This window comes from Cetorhinus maximus, chromosome 11 (genome assembly GCF_964194155.1).
Source record: "Cetorhinus maximus chromosome 11, sCetMax3.hap1.1, whole genome shotgun sequence".
Taxonomy (NCBI): Eukaryota; Metazoa; Chordata; class Chondrichthyes; order Lamniformes; family Cetorhinidae; genus Cetorhinus; species Cetorhinus maximus.
In genome coordinates, this window is record NC_135889.1 from 21484272 (window position 1) to 21504697 (window position 20426).

General features: G+C 41.5%; 1 protein-coding gene and 2 non-coding genes across 9 annotated transcripts in view; all 3 read right to left on the bottom strand.

Annotated features, from left to right (window-relative positions):
• The window catches only part of nop58 (NOP58 ribonucleoprotein homolog (yeast)), a 36046-nt gene that overhangs the window by 13466 nt on the left and 2154 nt on the right, over window positions 1-20426 (bottom strand). For 6 of the 7 annotated variants that reach the window (XR_013577930.1, XR_013577929.1, XM_078551616.1 and 3 more), the window contains exons 2-10: window positions 16141-16217; window positions 14938-14990; window positions 14233-14357; window positions 12777-12913; window positions 12263-12327; window positions 11127-11261; window positions 6590-6735; window positions 3630-3756; window positions 755-918 (exon numbers count right to left, since the gene is read on the bottom strand). Coding sequence is in view for 5 of the 7 variants with exons in the window: in XM_078551616.1 (XP_078407742.1) it covers window positions 755-918; window positions 3630-3756; window positions 6590-6735; window positions 11127-11261; window positions 12263-12327; window positions 12777-12913; window positions 14233-14357; window positions 14938-14990; window positions 16141-16217 (1029 nt within the window). In the remaining 2 variants the exon portion in view is untranslated. Of the gene's footprint in view, window positions 1-754; window positions 919-3629; window positions 3757-6585; window positions 6736-11126; window positions 11262-12262; window positions 12328-12776; window positions 12914-14232; window positions 14358-14937; window positions 14991-16140; window positions 16218-20426 lie in introns of all 7 variants that reach the window. The other variant, XM_078551615.1, reaches the window with a different exon arrangement.
• LOC144687021 (small nucleolar RNA SNORD11B) lies at window positions 6181-6265 on the bottom strand. Its single transcript, XR_013578050.1, has one exon. It is a non-coding gene; the product is annotated as a small nucleolar RNA SNORD11B (small nucleolar RNA).
• On the bottom strand, window positions 15723-15807 carry LOC144687020 (small nucleolar RNA SNORD11B). Its single transcript, XR_013578049.1, has one exon. It is a non-coding gene; the product is annotated as a small nucleolar RNA SNORD11B (small nucleolar RNA).

A 20426-nucleotide genomic window follows, 5' to 3' on the forward strand; every position in this document is an offset into this window, starting at 1 on the left:
TATCGCATGCTACTTTCGCTTTTTGGCACGCTAGTAGTGATGAGTTGTAGCTTCACTAGATCAACACCTCATTTTTAGGTACACCTTGTGTTGCTCCTGGCATGCCCTCCTGCACTCTTCATTGAACCAGGGTTGATCCCCTGGCTTGGTGGTAATGGCAGAGTGGAGGATATGCCGGGCAACAAGGTTACAGATTGTGGTCGAGTACAATTCTGCTATTGTTGATAGCCCACAGCGCCTCATGGATGCCCAGTCTGGAGTTGTTAGATCTGTTCAATTTCTCTGCCATCTTCCTTGCAGACCCTGTACATCTGAGGCACCTGTGGCACCATGGACTTGGCTCTGGCTGCAGCCCCCAGATGAACCTCAAATCAGCATTCAGAACTGAATACTGGTTTGTGTGTGGGATGCACTCAGGGGACTTATGTGCTACCTGCCTGGTGATCACCCATTTCCTCTCTCCCTGCATACTCTTAACCACGACCACATCTATAAATGTGCTATCCACAAAGCTCTCAACCTCCCAAACCCAGAGTTCAAGCTGCAGGTTGTGTAGGAAATGTGAAAACTGTTCTAGTAGAGTAACAAGAGAATGCTCGAGGTTCGGACAGTGTAGAGGAAGCTTTATTCGTATCTGTCAGACGAATGTTTCATGCTGACACTGGACCTGAAAAAAGGAGCATTCCATTTTCCAGCAGTAAAACCCTTACCTTGAACAAACATTCACAAGAAAAACGACAGTTCGGTGACTTACCTTGCCCTTGTTCTTTGGAGTGGTCTGTCCAACCAGTGACGCATGGTAAATAAGACCATATTTTGGAGTGTCTCTTCTTGTCTTCAATGCTCTAAACAGTGCTTTTTCTGCACCCAGGATCTGCACAGTGGATGCAGGATGCTTTGCTAGATTCAACAAAGAACCTATGGAAAGGAAAGTCAGAGAAATAACAGCAAAGAATGAGGCTATTTTGTGCATCAAATCCAAACTGGTTCTCTGTAGTGCAACCAAGTCTGTCCCATTCCCCCATTCTATCCCCACAGCCCTAAAAGTTTAGTTCTCTCAAGAGCCCATCCAACTTCCTTTTGAAATCATCGACAATCTCCACTTCCGTCACCCTCAGAGGCAGTGTTCCAGATCATTATTACTTGCTGTGCAATAAAGGTTTTTCTCACATCCTCCCTCCTTCTCTTGCCCAAAACCTTAAACCTGCTGCCCCATATGCTTGCACCATCAGTTAATGGAAACAGTTCGTCTTCATCTACTTTGTCTAAACCTGTCATGATGTTATACACCTCTATAAAATCTCCCCTCAAATTCCCCTGCTCCAAGGACAACAGACCAACCTAACCTTTTAGCTAAAATCCCTCATCCCTGGAGCCGTTCTGGTAAATCTCCTCCATACCCTCTCAAGGACCCTCACATCCTTCCTAAAGTGTTGTGACCAGAACTGGACACGTACTCAAGTTGCGGCCTAACCAGAGCTTTATAAAGGTTCAGTCCAATTTCCCTGTTTTTGTGTTTAATACCTCTATTTATGAAGCCCAAGATTCCATATACTTTGCTAACCACTCTCACAATATGGCCTGCCACCTGTAAAGGTTTATGCACATGAACTCCCAGGTTCCTCTGTTCTTGTGCACACTTTAGAGCTGTGCCATTATGTCTACATTGCCTCTTCCTATCCCTTCTGTGAAAATACATCACCTCCCCCTTTTCTGCATTTAAAAAGTTATAAACTGGTTCTATATCACTAAATTCTTTCTTCAACACACTCCACTGATTTTCTGCAGATTTATCCATGAACTGATTTGCCCAGTTTATTGTTGAGTCTTCATCTCATCCCATTGAAGACACCCGTAAATCTCGAATCTTAGTAGCTGTTGCATGTTTCGCCCTTTTAAACACAATATGGAACTCATTCATATTATGATCACTGTTAGGTAAATGCTGTCAGCTATTAACTGAATCTGGTTCATTACTAAATCTAATATGGCATGCCTCCTTGTTGGTTCTTGGGACATACATGCAGAAAATCATCTCAGACACACTTAAGCAACTCACTACTTTTCTGACATGTGCTAGTTTGCTTATCCCAATCTATGAAAGTTAAAACTCCCCCAATAAAACCATTTTGCCTTTGCTACATGCTTCTCTAATCTCACCATTTATACAAACTACCACTTCACAGTTGCTACCAGGGGCCTCTACAGAACTCCTGCTAATCTTAAATCCTTCTCTACTTCTTAATTCTACCCATAAAGGATCCACTGCCTGCTTACCTCGTTATATCCTCTCATCATTGAAGGGATCTTGTCCATCATTAAAGCTCTTCCTATCCTTCTACCATTTTCACTATCTTTCCTGTGGACCTTATAACCTGGTTTATTTAGTGCCTAATCATGACTTTATTCCAGCTAGAAGTCATTAACAGTTACCATGTCATGCCCTCAAAGTGAATGCATGCCTGCAATTCAGTTTCTTCCATATATTGTTTGTATAAAGCACTCTTATTTGGACCAGATACCTTAATCTGTCCTTCTGCCCGAATGTTTAACTCTCACATTTCCCATTTCTCTCTCCCGGTTTAATGACTTTAAAATCTTTTAGTTTCTTTTCCTTGCAGTGTCTGAAGCTCTGAAGCACAATTTCTGATTGTTAGTCCACTCTCTTCCCTTTTGTTTATTTTGAAACCATTTGAAAACTACCTTTTCCATCTGAGCCCTACATCCCCACCAACTTACTAGTTTAAAGTCCTTGTAATTGCCGTATTTATCGCTTTCATCAGGAACCAGGTCCCAGTATAGTTCAGATGGAGCCTGTACAAATGGTACAGTTCCTTCCTGCCCCAATACTTTTGCCAATGTCCCATGAAATGCAACCCATCTTTCCCACTCTATTCCTCCAGCCACATGTTCATCTCCCGACTCTGCTTACCTCTACACCAATTTTCATGTAACTCGGATAATAATCCAGAGACTATAACTCAAAGGTCCTGTCCTTTAATTAAGCTCCTAGTTCCTGGTACTCTCCAAAAAGGACTTCTTACCTGTATTTTCCATGTAGTTGGTCCCAAAATGGTCACAATGACTGGATCTTCCTCCCCCTCCCTCTCTAATACCCTTTCAAGCTAGTTTGAGATGTCTCTTACCGTGGCAAGCAGGTAGGCAAAAGCAAACCATGCGGGACTCAACCATGCTTACTAAGGAAGCTATCTGTGCCAAGCCCCCACCCCTCTCCCCCAACCCCAATAATTGAATCCCCTACAACTAACATATCAGGCTACCCCTCCTCCCCCTTCAAGGTGCCATGGTCCACATTCTGGCAGTCCTTCCCACAGTCTGTATCTTTATTCTCACAAATAGCAAATACATTGTACCTGCTGGATATTATCAGTTTCTGTGCTTCCTTGTTTTTTAATGGCATCTGGTTCTCCTTACTCTGGATACCAGTGGATGCACCAATGCCATTCTGAACTTATACCTCTGAATTTACTTTAGAAATGACTTCGCAAATTAGAATAGGATTTCCAGTATTGTAGGCATCAAGTATAGCAGTGATGCTCTATTACTAGACAGTGCAAGACACACACATTCTCAGATAAAATTTATACAAGTTATACAAAAGGACTCACCAGCATGTGCTATCAGTCTGGCTCCAACCAGCTCTCCAACCATCACAGTCAAGTTGGGAGCAATGGCCATCATTCTGTTTTTCAGGTAGTCATAGAGCTGGGTGCGGTATTCTGAGATCTGAACTACCTTGAAGGGACAGGAAGAACGGAACTTGTCATATCTTGCAGAATTTCACAGTGACTTATGTTCTAATACATAGCAACACAAATCCAAAACATAGTTGAAATGAAAGACATCAGCAACAATGCTGCACAATGGATTTGCAATGGATAAAAATGACAGTGCAGTAGGAGGCAATCTTCTAAGGTTAGAGCAGAGTAGGAGCTTCACTCAGAAATTAAGATTGCCATACTGCGAAGACATTTTACCAGGAAGCAGTAGGAAAGTTTGTAATTTCTTTAACATCTATAGAATCTGTCATCATTTTAAGTTTGAAAAAGGACTTAAGAGTTTGCATCAATTGTAAAGAGATGAATTGCCATTTTCTTGAAATAGTGGTCCATGTGACCTTGAGACCCTTCACCTGAAAGCAGTACCAACAGGAAGAAATTTAGACCAGAAACCATGCGGCTGGCAGACACACAGGAGAGTCGCTAGACAAGGAAGAGCTGTAGGCAGATGATCATCAGACACAAAGAGAAAGCAGACAGAGTCAGAAAGAGGAGCACAAAATTCTCTATGAAAAGTTCTCTATGAAAAGGTTAGTTTTCCATTTGGCAGTAAGAAAAATAGAATTCCAGAAGCTCTTGGGGCAGCAATGTACAAGCAAGCTAAAAGGGACTAAATCCAAAAAAGTGAACAGCTCAGCACGTGATTAGAGCAGAGAGTTTGTATCAGAGGATGAGATCGAGAGCCGGGTATTGCTGCCTGGTTGGCTGGAAAGAAAATCTGGAAAGCAACACCACCAGGACTGATGCGACCCTAATGTATCACCACCAGGATTGATGCGACCCCAACGTGTGAGGGTTCGTAGACATGTGCCGTGTCGGTGTTAACCATTTATGGAGACCTTGGATGGAATATAGCTTCCAGTGAGCATGACTCGAGGGCTGAATCAATTGAGTGGGAAAGTGAGAGATCCTATGTACCAGAGACCGAGTTGAAAAGGCAGATTTCACACGGTGCCACGTTTATAAAGGGAATTACGTGAATGCTTGTGGTTGCATAAGCTGTATCTTTGTTGCATCAACCGTTTAAAGTGAAAGTTACCCTTGCATTTGAAGTATCATCTGCCTGCTAATTCAAGTGTAATTTGCATTGATTCTGATTCGTGTTCAAGTAAAAGCTACAATCAGTGGAATCTTGTTGGTAATTTCTTCTTTTAGGGAAGGGGGGCTTCATTCATTTTATTTGGTTATTTTTGTTTACACTTTTTCTATAGGGATTGTAACAAAACCAAAAATGGGAGTGGTTGATGCTGATGATGGATTTTCAGCATGCAAAATGTTTCATCCCCACCCCATCTTGAAGTGTGAAGCCAACCAGCAAAATCTTAGCCACTATGCAACTGTCACTGGAGATCCAATAGGGAACTGTTCCGAATCTAAGAAGTAATTCAACATCCTTCACTGGACAGCTTTATGGCAGGAGACGACTGCATTACAAAAGGTATACAAATCGTGAGTTTGGCCAAGGGCCAACATATGCACAAGCAGTGCAGCCTCAAGTAAATATACCAGCTTGGAACCAAGGCAGGGCTGCCTGCAACTTAAAAGGAGAAAGAAAATGCAGTTACAATACTTCGAAAAAAACACATTTTATTGTTTAGTAAAAGAAAAATTATTTTCAAAGAGTTGCAGGATGCATGAAGTCAGGTATCCCACAGTAAGGGGAAGCCCTGGAGTTGACTAACACTTAAGCTCAGGTTCTTACACCAGACTGACATCTAGTAAATCATGCTGGAGAGTGCACGGGTTCAGACACTAAGATCTTGTTTATAATCAGGATAAAGTGGCCAATCATTTAGAACTGAGGTGAGGAGAAACTTCTTCACTCAAAGGGCTGTGAATCTTTGGAATTCACTTGCTCAGAGGGTGTGGATGCTCCATCGTTGAATATATTTAAGGCTATAACCGCCAAACGGAGATAAGACAGATTCTTGGCCTCTCAGGAAATCAAAGGAAAAAGGGGGCAGGCGGAAAAGTGAAATTGAGGTCAAAAATCAGCCATAATCATACTGAATAACAGAACAGATTTAAGAGGCCATATGGTCAACTGCTACTATTTATGTTTGATGCCTCCGAGGGGTAAATAGCCTGCAAACATTTGCTGTTTAATTTCACAAATGGAAAAATGGTCACTCAGACCCAGGTCCCATGAAACTGTAGCACAGTAAAGATTCAACAACTTCAGTAGTTATGAAGAAAAAAGTGGAAAAAGGCAATAGTTTAACATTACTTTTCAAACTGCCATGATATTACAACAGACTTACTCCAGAAATAGCTCGATATCTGCAGAAAGCCATTTTGTACAACATGCACATCTGCGTGGAAGTAGTATTACTGCACCTGACAAGAGTGTACCTGTGAGGGTGACCAAGCAATCCAGCACTGACAGCCTCAGATGAGGTAGTGACTGAAAACTCTTCAGCATTTAATCAGCAAGAGTGATAAAACCATCATCATCACCGCTGCCAGTGCTGGAACAGGTTCTGATCACCTCCCTGCAAGGAAGAAAACACATTTTAAAAATAGATTATGTATCACATGGGAGAAATAATCACAGCACTTAATAAAAGCTAGGCAACCTGTCATGAACTGATGTTGCCCATTGGGAGATTCCTTCATGTTCAATGAGTTTGGCCAATCTCAACCCAGTTGCAGATCACAATGCAGCCCCATCAGTTGACTCTAAACGAGGTTTTCTATTCCCCAAAGCTAAAAGTGCTCTTGCTTCAAAAGGAAATTCAACAAAATAACATCGCTAAAGTATACTACACAAAACAAGCAGCAACACCAACCTGATCACAAAGGTGTATAATGTGCTCAATGTCTTCCTCGGATACCTCTGTTCCCATGGATATTTCAGCTGCAACCTTCACTGCACTTTCCACTTCTTCAGGTAAAATGTCTGAAAGATCTGTTGTGGCAGTGTTTGTTCTGTCTCCTGTTGAGTGATAAACACAAGGACTGAAAATCAACTTATTTTATACAAGCAGGCTACAATAAATCGCAACAGCTGTTAGTTCACTTGGAGGGTTGTGAATCTTTGGAATTCTCTTCCCAGAGGGCTGTGGATGTTCAGTTGTTGACTATATTCAAGACAGAGATCAATAGATTTTTGGATCTAAGGGAATTTAGAGAGAAAAGTAGAGTTGAGGCTGAAGATCAGCCATCATCTTATTGAAGGGCAGCACAGGCTCAAGGTGCCATGTGTCCTACTCCTGCTCCCATTTCTTATGTTACGTAAATGAAATGGCAAATTAACAGGGTCAATTCACATTCATGCCAAGTTTGCGGAGGTGGAAGTCAGGGCAATCAAGCGTTCTGCCTCCGCTGCAAAGAGCGCATGTGCATACTTCAGCAAAGATATACTTGGGTATACTGTCCATCATGGCTAAATAGGACACTATCTCTAGCAATTACTGTCACACTGATGCCAAAACACAAAAAATAATTGCATGGAATTAGTACCAATGGCATGCTACCTATAGAAATAATTTAAGAAACCAAGATGCTTTTCTCTCAGTAGTTTAAAATAAATTTTATAATTTAGTGCCTATATACTATTTGCAAATCAGCATTTTGTAAAGCAGTTAAGTGGGGCAGGTCATCGCATGTAATGTAAAAAGCAGGATTGAGCTGCAAGATATGGGGATCGAATCTATGAATAATTCCTGATTGCAGTCAAACTATCAAGGAAGAGAATGGCACTTCACCAACAAGGGTTTAATGAGTAGATTGGTTGTTTATCCTTTTGACAGGAAATAAGAAACAAACCTTTATAAATAGGAGTAGACTATTTTTCCCTTTGTCCCTGTTCTGTTATTCAATAAGATCATGGATGATTTTATGTTTCAATTAAACCTTCTTGCACTATTCCCAAATCCTCTTAGTGTCTAAAAGCCTATCTATCTGTTTTGAATATACTCTACGACTGAATGCCCACTGATCTCTGGGGTTCAAAATTACAAAGATTCACACCCTTCTCATCTCAATCCTAAAGGTCTGTTCCCTTATTCTGCAATTGCAAGCACTGATTCTAGTCTCCCCAGGCAGGGGAAACATCTTCTCAGTATCTAACCTATCAAGCCCTTAAGAATCGGACCTAAAATGTTAACTTTCTCTCTCCTCAGATGCTACCAAACAGGTCAAGAGTATTTGTCGGCTTTTAGTTCTATAAATTTCATCAGCACTATTTCATTAACAATACTAATTTCTTTAAGTTCCACTTTCTTACAAACCCTTGATTCCCCACAATTTCCAGAAAGGTTTTTGTGTTTTACTGTGAAACTAGATGTAAACTGTGTGGTTTAGTCTGTCATTTCATTATTCCCCATTATAGTTTCTATAAGCCACTGTTTAATCTGGATAAGAGGGGTGAGGTCCTGCAGTCAGATTTTGGGGAGCTAGGGAAAAAAAACTAGCAAGCAGGACCTCAAAGGTGATAATCTCTGGATTACTCCCAGTGCCACAAACTAGAGAGCATAGAAATAGGATGATAGAGTAGATAGAAAGCTTGGCAGCAGAGATGGTACAATAGGAAGGGCTTTAGATTCCTAGGACATTGGGACCTGGATAAGGCAGAAAGGTTACACCTGAATGGAGACAGGACCAATGTTCTTGTGGCTTGGGTAACTGGTGCTATTGAAGGCAGGGGGTGGTTGCACAGACACGCGTGAGGGGGCTGGGGAGTGGGGTTAACACACTCAAGGATGGGCAGAAGGCAGACCCAATAATGAGGTGTCAACCTGGTGAAGCTACAACACAGGGCATCTAGCTGAGAGTTTAGCAATCCCACAATCCATGGGTCAGATCTAAGGCCTGTAGTCCTGTCACATCGAGTCGTGAATGGCGTTGGACAATTAAACAACTCACTGCAAGAAGAAGCTCCACTAATATCCCCATCCTCAATGATGCGGGAGCCCAGCACATCAGTGCAAAAGACAAAGCATCTGCAACAATTTTCAGCCACAAGTGCAGAGTGGATGATCCATCTTGGCCTCCACCTGAGGCTCCCTGCTTCACAAATGCCAGTCTTCAGCCAATTCGATTCACTCCACGTGATATCAAGAAACGGCTGAAGGCACTGGATACTGCAACGGCTATGGGCCCTAACAAAATTCCTGCAATAGTACTGAAGACTTGTGCTGTACCCTGAGCCACAAGCAACATTAGCATCTACCCAGCAATGCGGAAAATTACCCAAGTATGTCCTGTACATAAAAAAGCAGGACAAATCCAACCCAGCCGATTTACCAGTCTACGCTTGATAAAAGCGAAGTGATGGATGGGGTCATCGACAGTGCTATAAAACGGCACTTACTCAGAAACAACATGCTCAATGATGCTCGGTCACTCAGCTCCTGACCTCATTACAGCCTTAGCACAAACATTCTGACGTGGAAATACATCGCCATTCCTTCACTGTCGCTGGGTCAAAATCCTGGAACTCCCTTCCCAGCAGCACTGTGGGTGTACCTACATCATATGGACTGCAGTGGTTCAAGAAGACAGCTCACCACCATCTTCTCAAGGGCAATTAGGGATGGGCAATACAATGCTGGCTCAGCCAGCAAAGCCCACATCCCATGAATGAATAAAAAAAATTAAAAATGACCTTGACTTAGGTGTGCACAGCACAACAGAATTTGTGGATGACATAAAATTGGAAGTATTGTGAGGACAGAGACAGGCTTCATAGACATGCTCGTAGAATAGGTGGACATGTGACAGATGAAATTTAATACAGAGAAATGTGAAGCGATATACTGGGAGGAAGGGGAGGCACTACAAAATAAAACTTACAATTTGAAAGGGGGTGCAGGGAGACAGACACCTAGGGGTATATGTATACAAATCATAGGTGGCAGGGCAGATGGAGAAAGCAGTTAATACAGCATACGTGATCTTCAACTTTACAAAAGGTGTAGAGCTCAAAAGCAAGGAAGTTAAGATTAAACATATATAAAACGCTGGTTCAGACTCAACTGCAGTATGTGTCCAGTTATAGGCACCACACTTTAGGATGTGAAGGCATGAGACAGTTTGCAGAAAAGATTTACAAGAACTGTTCCAGAGATGAGGGATGTCAGTAATGTGGATAGATTAGAGAAGCTGCAGCAGTTCGTCTTAAGAGAAGGCGCAGTTGAGAGGAGATCTGATAAGGGTGTGCAAAATCATGAGGGGTCCAGAGTAGATAGGGAGAAACTGCTCCCACTGGGGGAGAGATCAAGAACTAGAGGACACCAATTTAAGGCGAATGGCAAAAGAAACAGCACTGCCCGAGTGTGGTGAGAATGTTCAATTGTGGCTTTTAAAAGGGAATTGGATAATCACCTAAGAGAAAACATTTGCAGGGCTACAGAGGAACGGAGTGGGAATGGTTGAATTGCTCCTGCAGGGAACTGGCATGGACACATTGGGCAGATGGCCTCCTTTTGTGTTGTAGCCATTTTATGACTGTTATATTTAACTTCCTGTTAGCCATGGTCAGACCACTTGTCCCAGTATTTTTATTCCTTACTTTGCAATAAATAAAAACATAATTCATAAGGGAATGCATAAGTGTTTGCCATTGTTCATGTACTATATCTCTTAACCTAGTTTTTCAATCTACTTTCATAACTTGTTCCTATCAGTTTGCTTTGAGGTTTAAAACCCTAGTTTCATACTTAACTAAATCACACTCAAATTCAAGATGAAATTCTATCAATTTATTATCACTCTTCTCAGGGGCTTTATTACAAGCTTATTAATCTTGTTTCATTGCACATTACCAGATTTAAAATAGCCTGTTCCTTAGTTGCTTCCTCAGTACACTGATCTAGAAAATTATTGTGAACATAGCCCATGAACTCACCCTACAATAATTGCAAATTTGGCTTGTGCAATCTGTAAGACTGAAGTCCCCACTGACTTATTTATCCTTATTGCATGCACCTCAATTTCCTCACTTGTACTCTACCCAATGCTAAAAATACTTTTTGGGGGCAACAAACCACTCTCACCAGTGTGTTCTGCCCCATAATGTGTCATTGCTCCCCAAACTGTTTCTATGTCCCCATTTTTTGAGCAACTAATTTATTTCTACTTTGCTATGAACTCATCTCTTCTGTTGGAGAGGCTTCGCACATTTAGACAGTATCATTAGTTTGAACTTCTTGTCTTTTTTCTTGTGTTACGTTCATCACAAATGCCCAATTATTGTTGATCCCTCAGCTTGATTCACCCTAATCTACTCTACAATTTTGACTTTTCTATAAAATGTACTTTTTCCTGAAACTTCCCACCCCCCATTTGAATAGTTTAATGAACTGGAAGCAAGGCGGCAGGTACCTAATTTTTGTACACATTTGCAGTATGCCAAGTTATCAGTGATGGTTTTTCCAAGTTCTGGGAAATGCCAGCCATACCACTCTCTGCAGCGCATGATGTAATTGTTCAGCTCCTTATCCAAATCATCCAGTAGAGCTACAGACAACAGAGACTTGAATGAATACATGCATCACAAAAATCACAGGCCATTCCACCATCATTTATTCATGGAATAATTCTGTCCCTCCTCACTGAATAAATTAACCCAAGCCCTGATCTTTGTATACATTTCAGCAATTGGTTGGCTATTATTTTTCTGTACATTTTTTCATGACAGAACATACATTAGGTGACATGTCATTTTAACTCAATTACCATATCTTTTCGCTCAATAGCATGAATTGGCACCATGATGTAAGCCATTCAATTCCAAGACCTAACTGAACTTAAGCCATGATAGTATACAAGGACACAAACATTTTCTTCATTCAGATTGGGTCAAAATCCCTCCCTGGTAGCACCGTGGGTGTACCTACACCACTTGGGCTGCAGCAGTTCAAGAAATACTCACGATCACCTTCTCAAAGACAATTAGGGATAGGCAATAAATGCTGGCCTAGCCAATGTCACCCGTGAAAGAATTTCTAAAAATTCCTGAACCAGTGAAGTTTTTTTATACTTAGTTTCACATAACACGGCATTATATAACACACAGGAACTTAGCGTTGTTCTGTTACCCTAATTTGCCTCTCCATCTCATCTGAAAACCCCGAACTGTGCTCATGGCTGTTAACTTCACCTAAGTTTTCATCTTGAGCCAAAGCAGTGAGTATTGGAAGGCCTTTCAAATGCAGAAGGCAGCGCATTCGAAGTGAGCCCTCCCTCCGCAAACACCCACACACCTGTAGCTTCCAGCAGAATGGTGATGGATGGCAAGGAGACGTAGAGACCCCAGCCAATAGTCTCCTACTGAAGCGAATTTTTTTTTTGTATACTGTACCTGCCAAAATAATCAGAGAGTGCAAGCAGACGAATTAAACTGCTTCCAGTAACTGATTGACTTTTGTAACTAACAAGACACTGAATCACAACAATCCGATATTAGTGCAAACACTAGATACATTTGATGCTTATGCTGATTAGCTTTTTGAACTTACAAATTGCTTGCACAATCATAGTGTCCACCTTGTCAGGGCTGAACTTTAGCTTGTAACGGGACAAACTGAAACAAAAGAGGAAATGCACACATTATATTGTCTGACTTATTTTCATCATGTCTTAGTATAGATTCTAGATATTATACACAGTACCAGATCCCTCTGCCAAATATAGATTATGCTCAGTACCAGACCATTACATTCCCTGACCTCTGGCCAATACAGGTTATATATAGCACTAGGCTCAACAAATCCCCCTGCAATACCAAGTACACACAGCATTAGTATGCCCAATTCCTTCTCTTTGATATATGTTCATGCAGCAAATAGCTCTAACAGGTTCCATCTTGTTACAGGTTTTACATACAGCTGCCTGGGAAACTCTGAACATTTTTCATGCTTGTATAGCCTCTAACTGATTGGAAGTCTATGCGCTGCTCGGTATCTACGGCAGCTGGAATTTACTGGACAACTGCTAATCCTTTTCATCTTGACACACAGGGCTTAAACTTACCTGTGTGCAAGGCCAAGAGACATGGCACTTATCTCACGAGGTGGCAAGCCGGTGATTAGACCATTCACCTGAGTTCGAATTCCTCTCATCAACTCTCCAACAGTAGCATTGTGAATGCAACTCAAGTTAAGTTTGTCCTGCAAACAAGAATAGTTGCCCGAATTACAGTAGTACCCTTCTCTTTGCCATTCACCCATTTGGAAGTCCAACTCCCATGTACATTGTAATCCCCATAAATGTGTGGTGGAAAAACTTTTTTATATTCAACAAATTAGTTTATATTTATGATATTTTGTTCATCTGCAGCAATAAAATATATGCATCAAGTCATCATACATCAAATGGTTGTTTACTTTTTTAATTTAACAGTCAGCCGACAGGAAAAATTAAGCAAGCTATCCTCAAATGTTACTCCAATCAGGTCTGATAAATCTAACTGCTCCCTCTCATTTACTAAGATTGGTTAACTGACAATAAGAATAATGCAAGAATAACCAGTGAGTACAGCCTTCAAACTACATTAGTAACACTTCTGCAATGTACTGATGTGAAAGGTAATTGGGATTCATGAAGCACCAACTACCAATATCATTACTTAGCAGTTCACATGCTAAACAATGCCCATTGAGACAGATTTGCAGATTTATCATGTCTGAGGCTGAATTGTGAAAATGTATCATTGACACAATGCTGAAAATTCCACCCATCTGGAAGGAACTGAAGGTCCTTTAGAAGGTGTAGAGATTTATCAGAATGGTTTCAGGGGTGAGGGACATTAACAAGAAGGTTAGATTGGAGATTTGATAGAGGTGTATAAGATTATAACAGGTAACAAGGTTATAAGGTAAACAAAGAAAAGCTGTTCCCATTAGAGGGGGCAGTTTTAAAAATTTGGGCAAGAGATGTAGGGGGAATGTGAGGAAGACTTGTTTACACAGCGAGCGATAATGGCCCACAACTCACTGCCTATGAGAGTGGTGGAAGCAGGGATGACGAAAGATTTCAAAAGGAAACCAGTTAGGCATTTTGAAGGAAATAAACTTGCAACACAATGGGGATAAAGGGAGGGATTGGGACTAACTGGATTGGTCTACAAAGATGGCATGGACTCCAATTGGCCTCTTTCCGTGTCACAATGACCATCAATAGTATGAAATGGAATTCAACTTGGAAAGTTTACTTATGTATACTTTCACTTATTGGGTAAAACTACTTGACAATGAACGTCAAGCATCAACCATCTGCCTGTCCGAAGAGCAGTTTGAAGATCAAGTAGCCCATTAAATTGCACATTTAGTATGAAGAACACAAGGCAGCAATGTCCTAAACTCCGCAAATGTGAAAAAGGAAAATAAGATTACAGCAGCTAAGCATTTGTTTCTATGCTTGTCAATGCACCTGCCAGCTGAAGTGTGCTGCCCACTGTAACAGAAATGTCAGGTTATAGTTCCCTTACCTTTATGACGCCGCCAAGTTTGGCATCTGCAACAGCCAACTGCTCATGAGCTTCCTTTGCAGCAATCTTCTTCAGTACTTTCTTCAGGCTTTTACCAAGCTTACCTTCCACCAGGGCAGTGGCAGCTGGAAGAGAGGAAGTCGCAGAAAGGAAGGATTTAGGGGAAAAAAAACAATAGCAGTATAGCAATCAGGACTTTTTTTTAAAAAAGCTTGAACACATGTATTCTCTTAAAATGGGGAGGATGCAAGAAAAGACATGTGGTGCAACAGGTGAACCTCACTGATTTACTTTCTTACACTCCTTTATATCATGAACATCAACATGCTCAGAACTTAACTTTTTACCCCAAACAATGCCATCCATTGCAAGAGTTTCTTCCCTACATACACACTGAGTTGGAATCAAGGTTCGGTACACTACCTTCTACTCTAAATTATAGTTTCCCAGCAGCTCAACTGTTTAACTACTCACCTCCCTTCTTTCAAACCCAGTCAACAGTCTTGTAAAAGTTGTGTCACTTAATCTTTCTCATTCTCTTTTCATTGTTGATGTGCCCTTTACATTGGGTTTATTGACATTGTCCTGACTCAACTGTGGACTATTTCTGTTGTGGGGCAGGAACTATGGCTTAATTCAAGTTGGCTTGACTGACTCAATCAAGTGCTCTTTATCATGAATGATAGGGAATTGAGACTTCCTTACCTGCAAGAGCTTCTGTGGTATCTTGAAATTTTTCAAAATGTTTCAACTTAACACTGCAGACATAAAGAGATGAAAATACAAATCACTGATTTATTTCCTCCCACCTTCCTCTGGTAAACATACCAAATCATGAGGGTATAGCTTCACTGGTTCCTTACTCAAGTGGCCATTTTTAAAGCAGAACAGGCTTGCAACAGATTACCTACTCCTCTTCCTATGTGGAAGACGATTCAACCATGGCAACATTACAACAAATCGAACCTTATTCGCACCCCATATCCCCACATACACACTGTGCAGCAGGAGTACAATGGATGAGAATCAGCAGAAATCCTAGTCAACTTTTCCCTCGGGTCGGGAGATGGGATATGCTGCAATGGGTAAAGTGAACTAACTCAGCATCGCCAGAAACTTGGATCTGTATGAGTTAGGTGCTCTTAGTCAAGACAGCAGTCGATTCATCACACTGGGCTTAGCATCTTTGTTATTGAAGAAGAAATTGAAGGATTCTTCAAGCCTCCTGTTTAATTTACAGTAAACTTTGATCAAAATGGACATAAGGATAGAATTAGTTCAGTTGTAATCCCCTCATCCAACAGTCTGCCCACATTCAGCATGAATCCTCAAATTAACAAAATGTTGGGGCCAAGTACCATAGTGAACCTCGTCCACAGGAGGCCTCCTTTCCCACATATCGATACGTGCCAAATACACAAATTGAAATGCTAATTCAAACAACACTGACATGAATGCACCTGCAAGGGCATGACCAAGCAATCCAGCACTGGCAGTCTCAGATGAGGTAGTGACTTAAAAACCCTCAGCATTTAATCAGGAGGAATGACAAAGTCATCATCATCACTGCTGCCAGTGCTTGACAAGACAATAACTATCTCCTCACAAATAAGGACAGTGCATTGTGATTAAGACAATTCGCACCGTCATCCTGCCCTCTTACTAAAGGAGAAGTTAATAAGACAGGTTACATGGTAATACCCTGCACAGGATGGTTTTAGCACTTAGCAAAGTGCTGCATCAATAAAAAAATGGCACGGTACCATACTTGTACATGAACACGAATGGTATTTGATAGACGTAGCATACCCAAGCTTCAGATGACCAGGTACGCTTGCATCTTGCCTAATTTTAGAAACTTTGATTTGATTTTATTAAGTTAGCTTATTACAGCTTTGAATAGCTTACAGTTTATTTGCTTTTTCTGCTGTTTCAAACTCCCGCCATAAGTTGTCCACTTCCCGGAGTTTATTCTCATCCAGGACCTGGAGGTAGAAAAAAGCATGTGAAATGAGAACAGTTCAGAATGGTAAAGTGTTGATTAGCACAACAACAAACTTTCCAAAACCAGCTTCTACAGCTCAGGGTCAGATAAAAACAGCCATTGCTATATCCAGCAGATGGTGCACGTGGAAGCAGTACATGTCCAAGATATGGCTCAGCTACAAATGTCCTTACAGCTGAGTGGGCTGCCAACAAAGCTGAGGCTTAAAGACGCAGAATGGCCATTTATATATAGTGTAGGGCACCTATGGAATTGTATCCTTGCACAAACAAATTAGTGAAACCAAGGCATGATGTTGACCCAAACTCCAGGAAACGTCATAACTAACTGCATATGCAATTCAGAGCAGGGAACCATAAGCATTTCAGCAACACCTTTTTCCCCAGCATGAGGCATTTAATATAAATATATTTATATGTGTTATACATGTATATATATTATATATACACACATACAGACAAACACATGGGGAGAACACTAACATCCTTAGTTACTTCATAACTTACAGTAAGCTCACTTTAACCCAACTTCTGCACAGGCAGTAAAGTCAGTGCGTTGATTGAATTATATTCATACCATTTTTTGTGTGTTGGATACATACATATCACTATGCTGCTGCTTGGGCTGTTAAGAGAGAAATATCAAGAGATGCAGAAGAAACAGACAAATCAGAAGGGGAGATAACCTCTCATGAACCATACTTCCTTCCAAATAACTATTTAGTGATCACCAACATTGGAATTAAAATTATTTTAAAAACTTTTAGCATCTATAATGTACTTAAACATTTCACACGAGCATTATCAAACAAAATTTGATGGACTGGCTGAACATCAGGCAGTCTAGAAGAAATAGGCTGGTGGTGCAGGAGTCCTGAGTGCAATTCACTCCAACCAGCATTAACTTCTTAATACTAATGAGGGTAGTGGTTCATCTGGGGAGTGCAGCCAAGTCCATGGCACCATGGCCGGCTCATCTGTACAAGCAGGCATGAAGACGACTGAAAGGGCAACAGTGACAGGGGGTTTGGTAGAGCAACACACAGGCATTTTTGGAGCCGCAAGTCCAGGATGGTGCCTCCCTAGCGCTATGGTCAAGCAGGCAACTGAAGGGTTGCAGAGAATGGAGGCTGAGGGGTGGGAGAGTAAAATGCTGACAATTGTGGTCCACATTGGAAGAAACAGGATGTGGTCCTGCGGTCAGAAATTAGGGAGCTGGGTAGGAAACCAGCAAACAGGACCTCAAAAGTAGCAATCTCCAGATCACTCTCGGTACCACTCGCAGGTGAGTATAGAAATAGGAGGATAAAATAGGTGAATGCACAGCTGGAAATATGCAGCAGGTTTTAGATTACTGGAACACTGGCATCAGCTCTGTGGAAGACAGGACCTGTAAAAACAGGAAGAGTTGCACCGAAACAGAGCCAGGACCAATTTCCTTGCTGGACCATTTGCTATTGGTATTAGGAAGGTTTAAATTAACTCACTGGGGGTGTGGGAAAACAGGAGATAATACTCGGGAGGGATGCCAAGGTGCACAGAATACTGGGATGGACAGACAGCATCAAAGTAGGAAATATTAAGGTTATTAGCCGGGTTCAGCATAAGGGAGAAAGTAATAAAATCTAAATTAGGGTTGCTGTGCATGTATGTGAATGCACAAGAGTGTAGTGAAGATTGGTGCAGATAGCCACGTGGAAATACAATGTTGTGGCAATAGCAAAGACCAGGCTCAAAGAAAGGCAAGACTGGGTGTTAAATATTCCCGGATACAAGGTCTTCAGGAAAGAAAGGATAGGGGTAGCAATATGGATCGAGAACATTGCAGTGCTGGAGAGATGTCGTCCTAGAGAGGTCAAGGACAAAACCTATTTGGCTAGAAGCAGGGAACAAAAAAGGTGCAATTACACTGCTTGGTGTAGTTTATAGGCCACCAAATAGTGGGGAAGATGTAGAGGAACAAATTTGAAAGGGAATAACAGAGAGGTGCAGGAATTATAGAGTAGTTATAATGGGGGAGTTTATCCAAATATAGATTGCGATAGTAGTAAAGGGTAAATAGGAACGAGAGCTCCTTTTCCTAGTGTGCTCAGGAAAATTTTCTGCAGCAGTATGTTTTCCATTTCAATGAAAAAGCAGGCATTGCTAGATCTGGTTCTTGGTAATGAGATGGGCCAAATGGATCAAACATCAGGACGGGGACATTTAGGGAACAGTAATCATAAGGTAAAAGCAAAATATTGTGGATGCTGGAAATTTGAAACAAAAATCTGGCCCTCTATCCAGCTTCACCTGTCCTACCCCTCTTAAACAGCTTATATTTCACCTCATTTCTATTTCTCTTTAGTTCTGATGAAGAGTCATACAGACTTGAAACGTTAACTTGGTCTTCCTCTCCACTGATGCTGTCAGACCTGCTGAGTTTTTCCATCCATTATATCATAAGGCTTAGGTTGACAAAGGAAAAGGAGAACAATCAACCTAGAGTAATAATTAACTGGGGGAAAGCCACCTTCAATGGGTTAAGAATGGATCTGACCAAGATAAATTGGATTCAGGCAAGACTTTAACTGAACAATGGGCTACCATTAAAAAGAGAGATAGTTCAGGCACAGTTAAGGTACATTTCCATGAAGCAGCAAGGGGCATTTCTTAGGTATTAAATGAATACTCTGCATCTGTCTTTACCAGCGAACATGGTGCTGCACAGGCCATAGTGAATGAGCAGGTAATTCAGACACTAGGAAGGGTTTAAATTCGGTGAGGTGGAGGTATTGGATAGGCTGTCTATATTTAGAGTTGATAAGGCAACAGGACCAGGTGAGATGCATTCAAGGATACTGAGGGAAGTGAGAGTGGGAATTGTGGAGGCACTGGCCATAATTTCCCAATGCTCCAGAGACTTGGACGGTGCTAGAGGACAGGAGAATTGCAAATGTTACAAAGTAGGGTGTAAAGATAAGCCCAGCAACTATAGGTCAGTCAGTTTAACGTCAGTAGTGGGGAAGCTTCTAGAAATGACTGTGCGGTGGTCACTCTTATCGATACCGTCACAGACAGATGCATCTGCAACAGGCAGGTTAGTTAGGATGAGGTCAAGTGTGTTTTGCCCTCTTGTTGGCGACCTCACCACCTGCCGATGACCCAGTCTAGCAGCTATGTCCTTTTGGAGTCAGCCAGTTTGATCTGTAGTGGTGCAATCTTGAGCAATCGTAGGTTAATTAAGGAAAGCAAACAACAATGTTATGGGCAAATTGTGTTTAACTACATGCTTTAGTTTTTCGAAGAGGGTTGTTGAGGGTAATGCTGTAGATGCAGTGTATATGGACTTCCAAAAGGCCTTGTTAAAGTGCTGCACAACAGATTTGTCAGCAAAGTTAGAGCTCATGGAATAAAAGGGAAAGAAGCAAAATGGAAACAAAACTGACCTAGTGACAGGAAACAGAGTAGCGGTTAATGGATATTTTTCAGACTGCAGGGCGTTTACAGTGCAGTCCCCCAGGGGTCAGTGTTAGCACCCCTGCTCTTCCTGATTAATAAGTGAATACCGAGAGCTTGGTATACAGGGCACAATTTCAACATTTACAGATGATACAAAACTTGAAAGTACTGTCAACTGAGAGAAGATGATGCAGAACTTCAAAAGGACATACAGGTTGGTGAAATGAATAGACAAAAGGCAGATGAAATTCGATGTAGAGAAATGTGAAGTGATTCATTTTGGTAGGAAGAATACAGAGATGCAGTAGAAAATAATGGGTACAATTCCAAAGAGGGTGCAGGAGAAGAACAACCTTCATGTGTATGTGCATAAGTTATTCGAGGTGGCAGGATCAGTTGGGAGCATGTTTAATATCCTGGGCTTAATCAATAGGGACACAGAGTACAAAAGCAAGGAAATTATGCTAAACTTGCATGACACCCTGGTTTGGCCTCAACTGGATATCACATCCAATTCTGGACACCACACTTTAGGCAAGATGTGAAGGCATTAGACAGGACACAGAAAAGATTCATGAGAATGGTTCCACAGACGAGGAGCTTCAGTTCTGAAGATTGATTGGAGGTGTTAAGATCTGTGGTCCTGGAAGAAGAGAAGGTTGACAGGAAATTTGACAGAATTTTTCAAAACTGAGAGGAATCTGGACTGAATAGAAAGGGAGAAACTGTTCCCATTGATGAAAGGATCG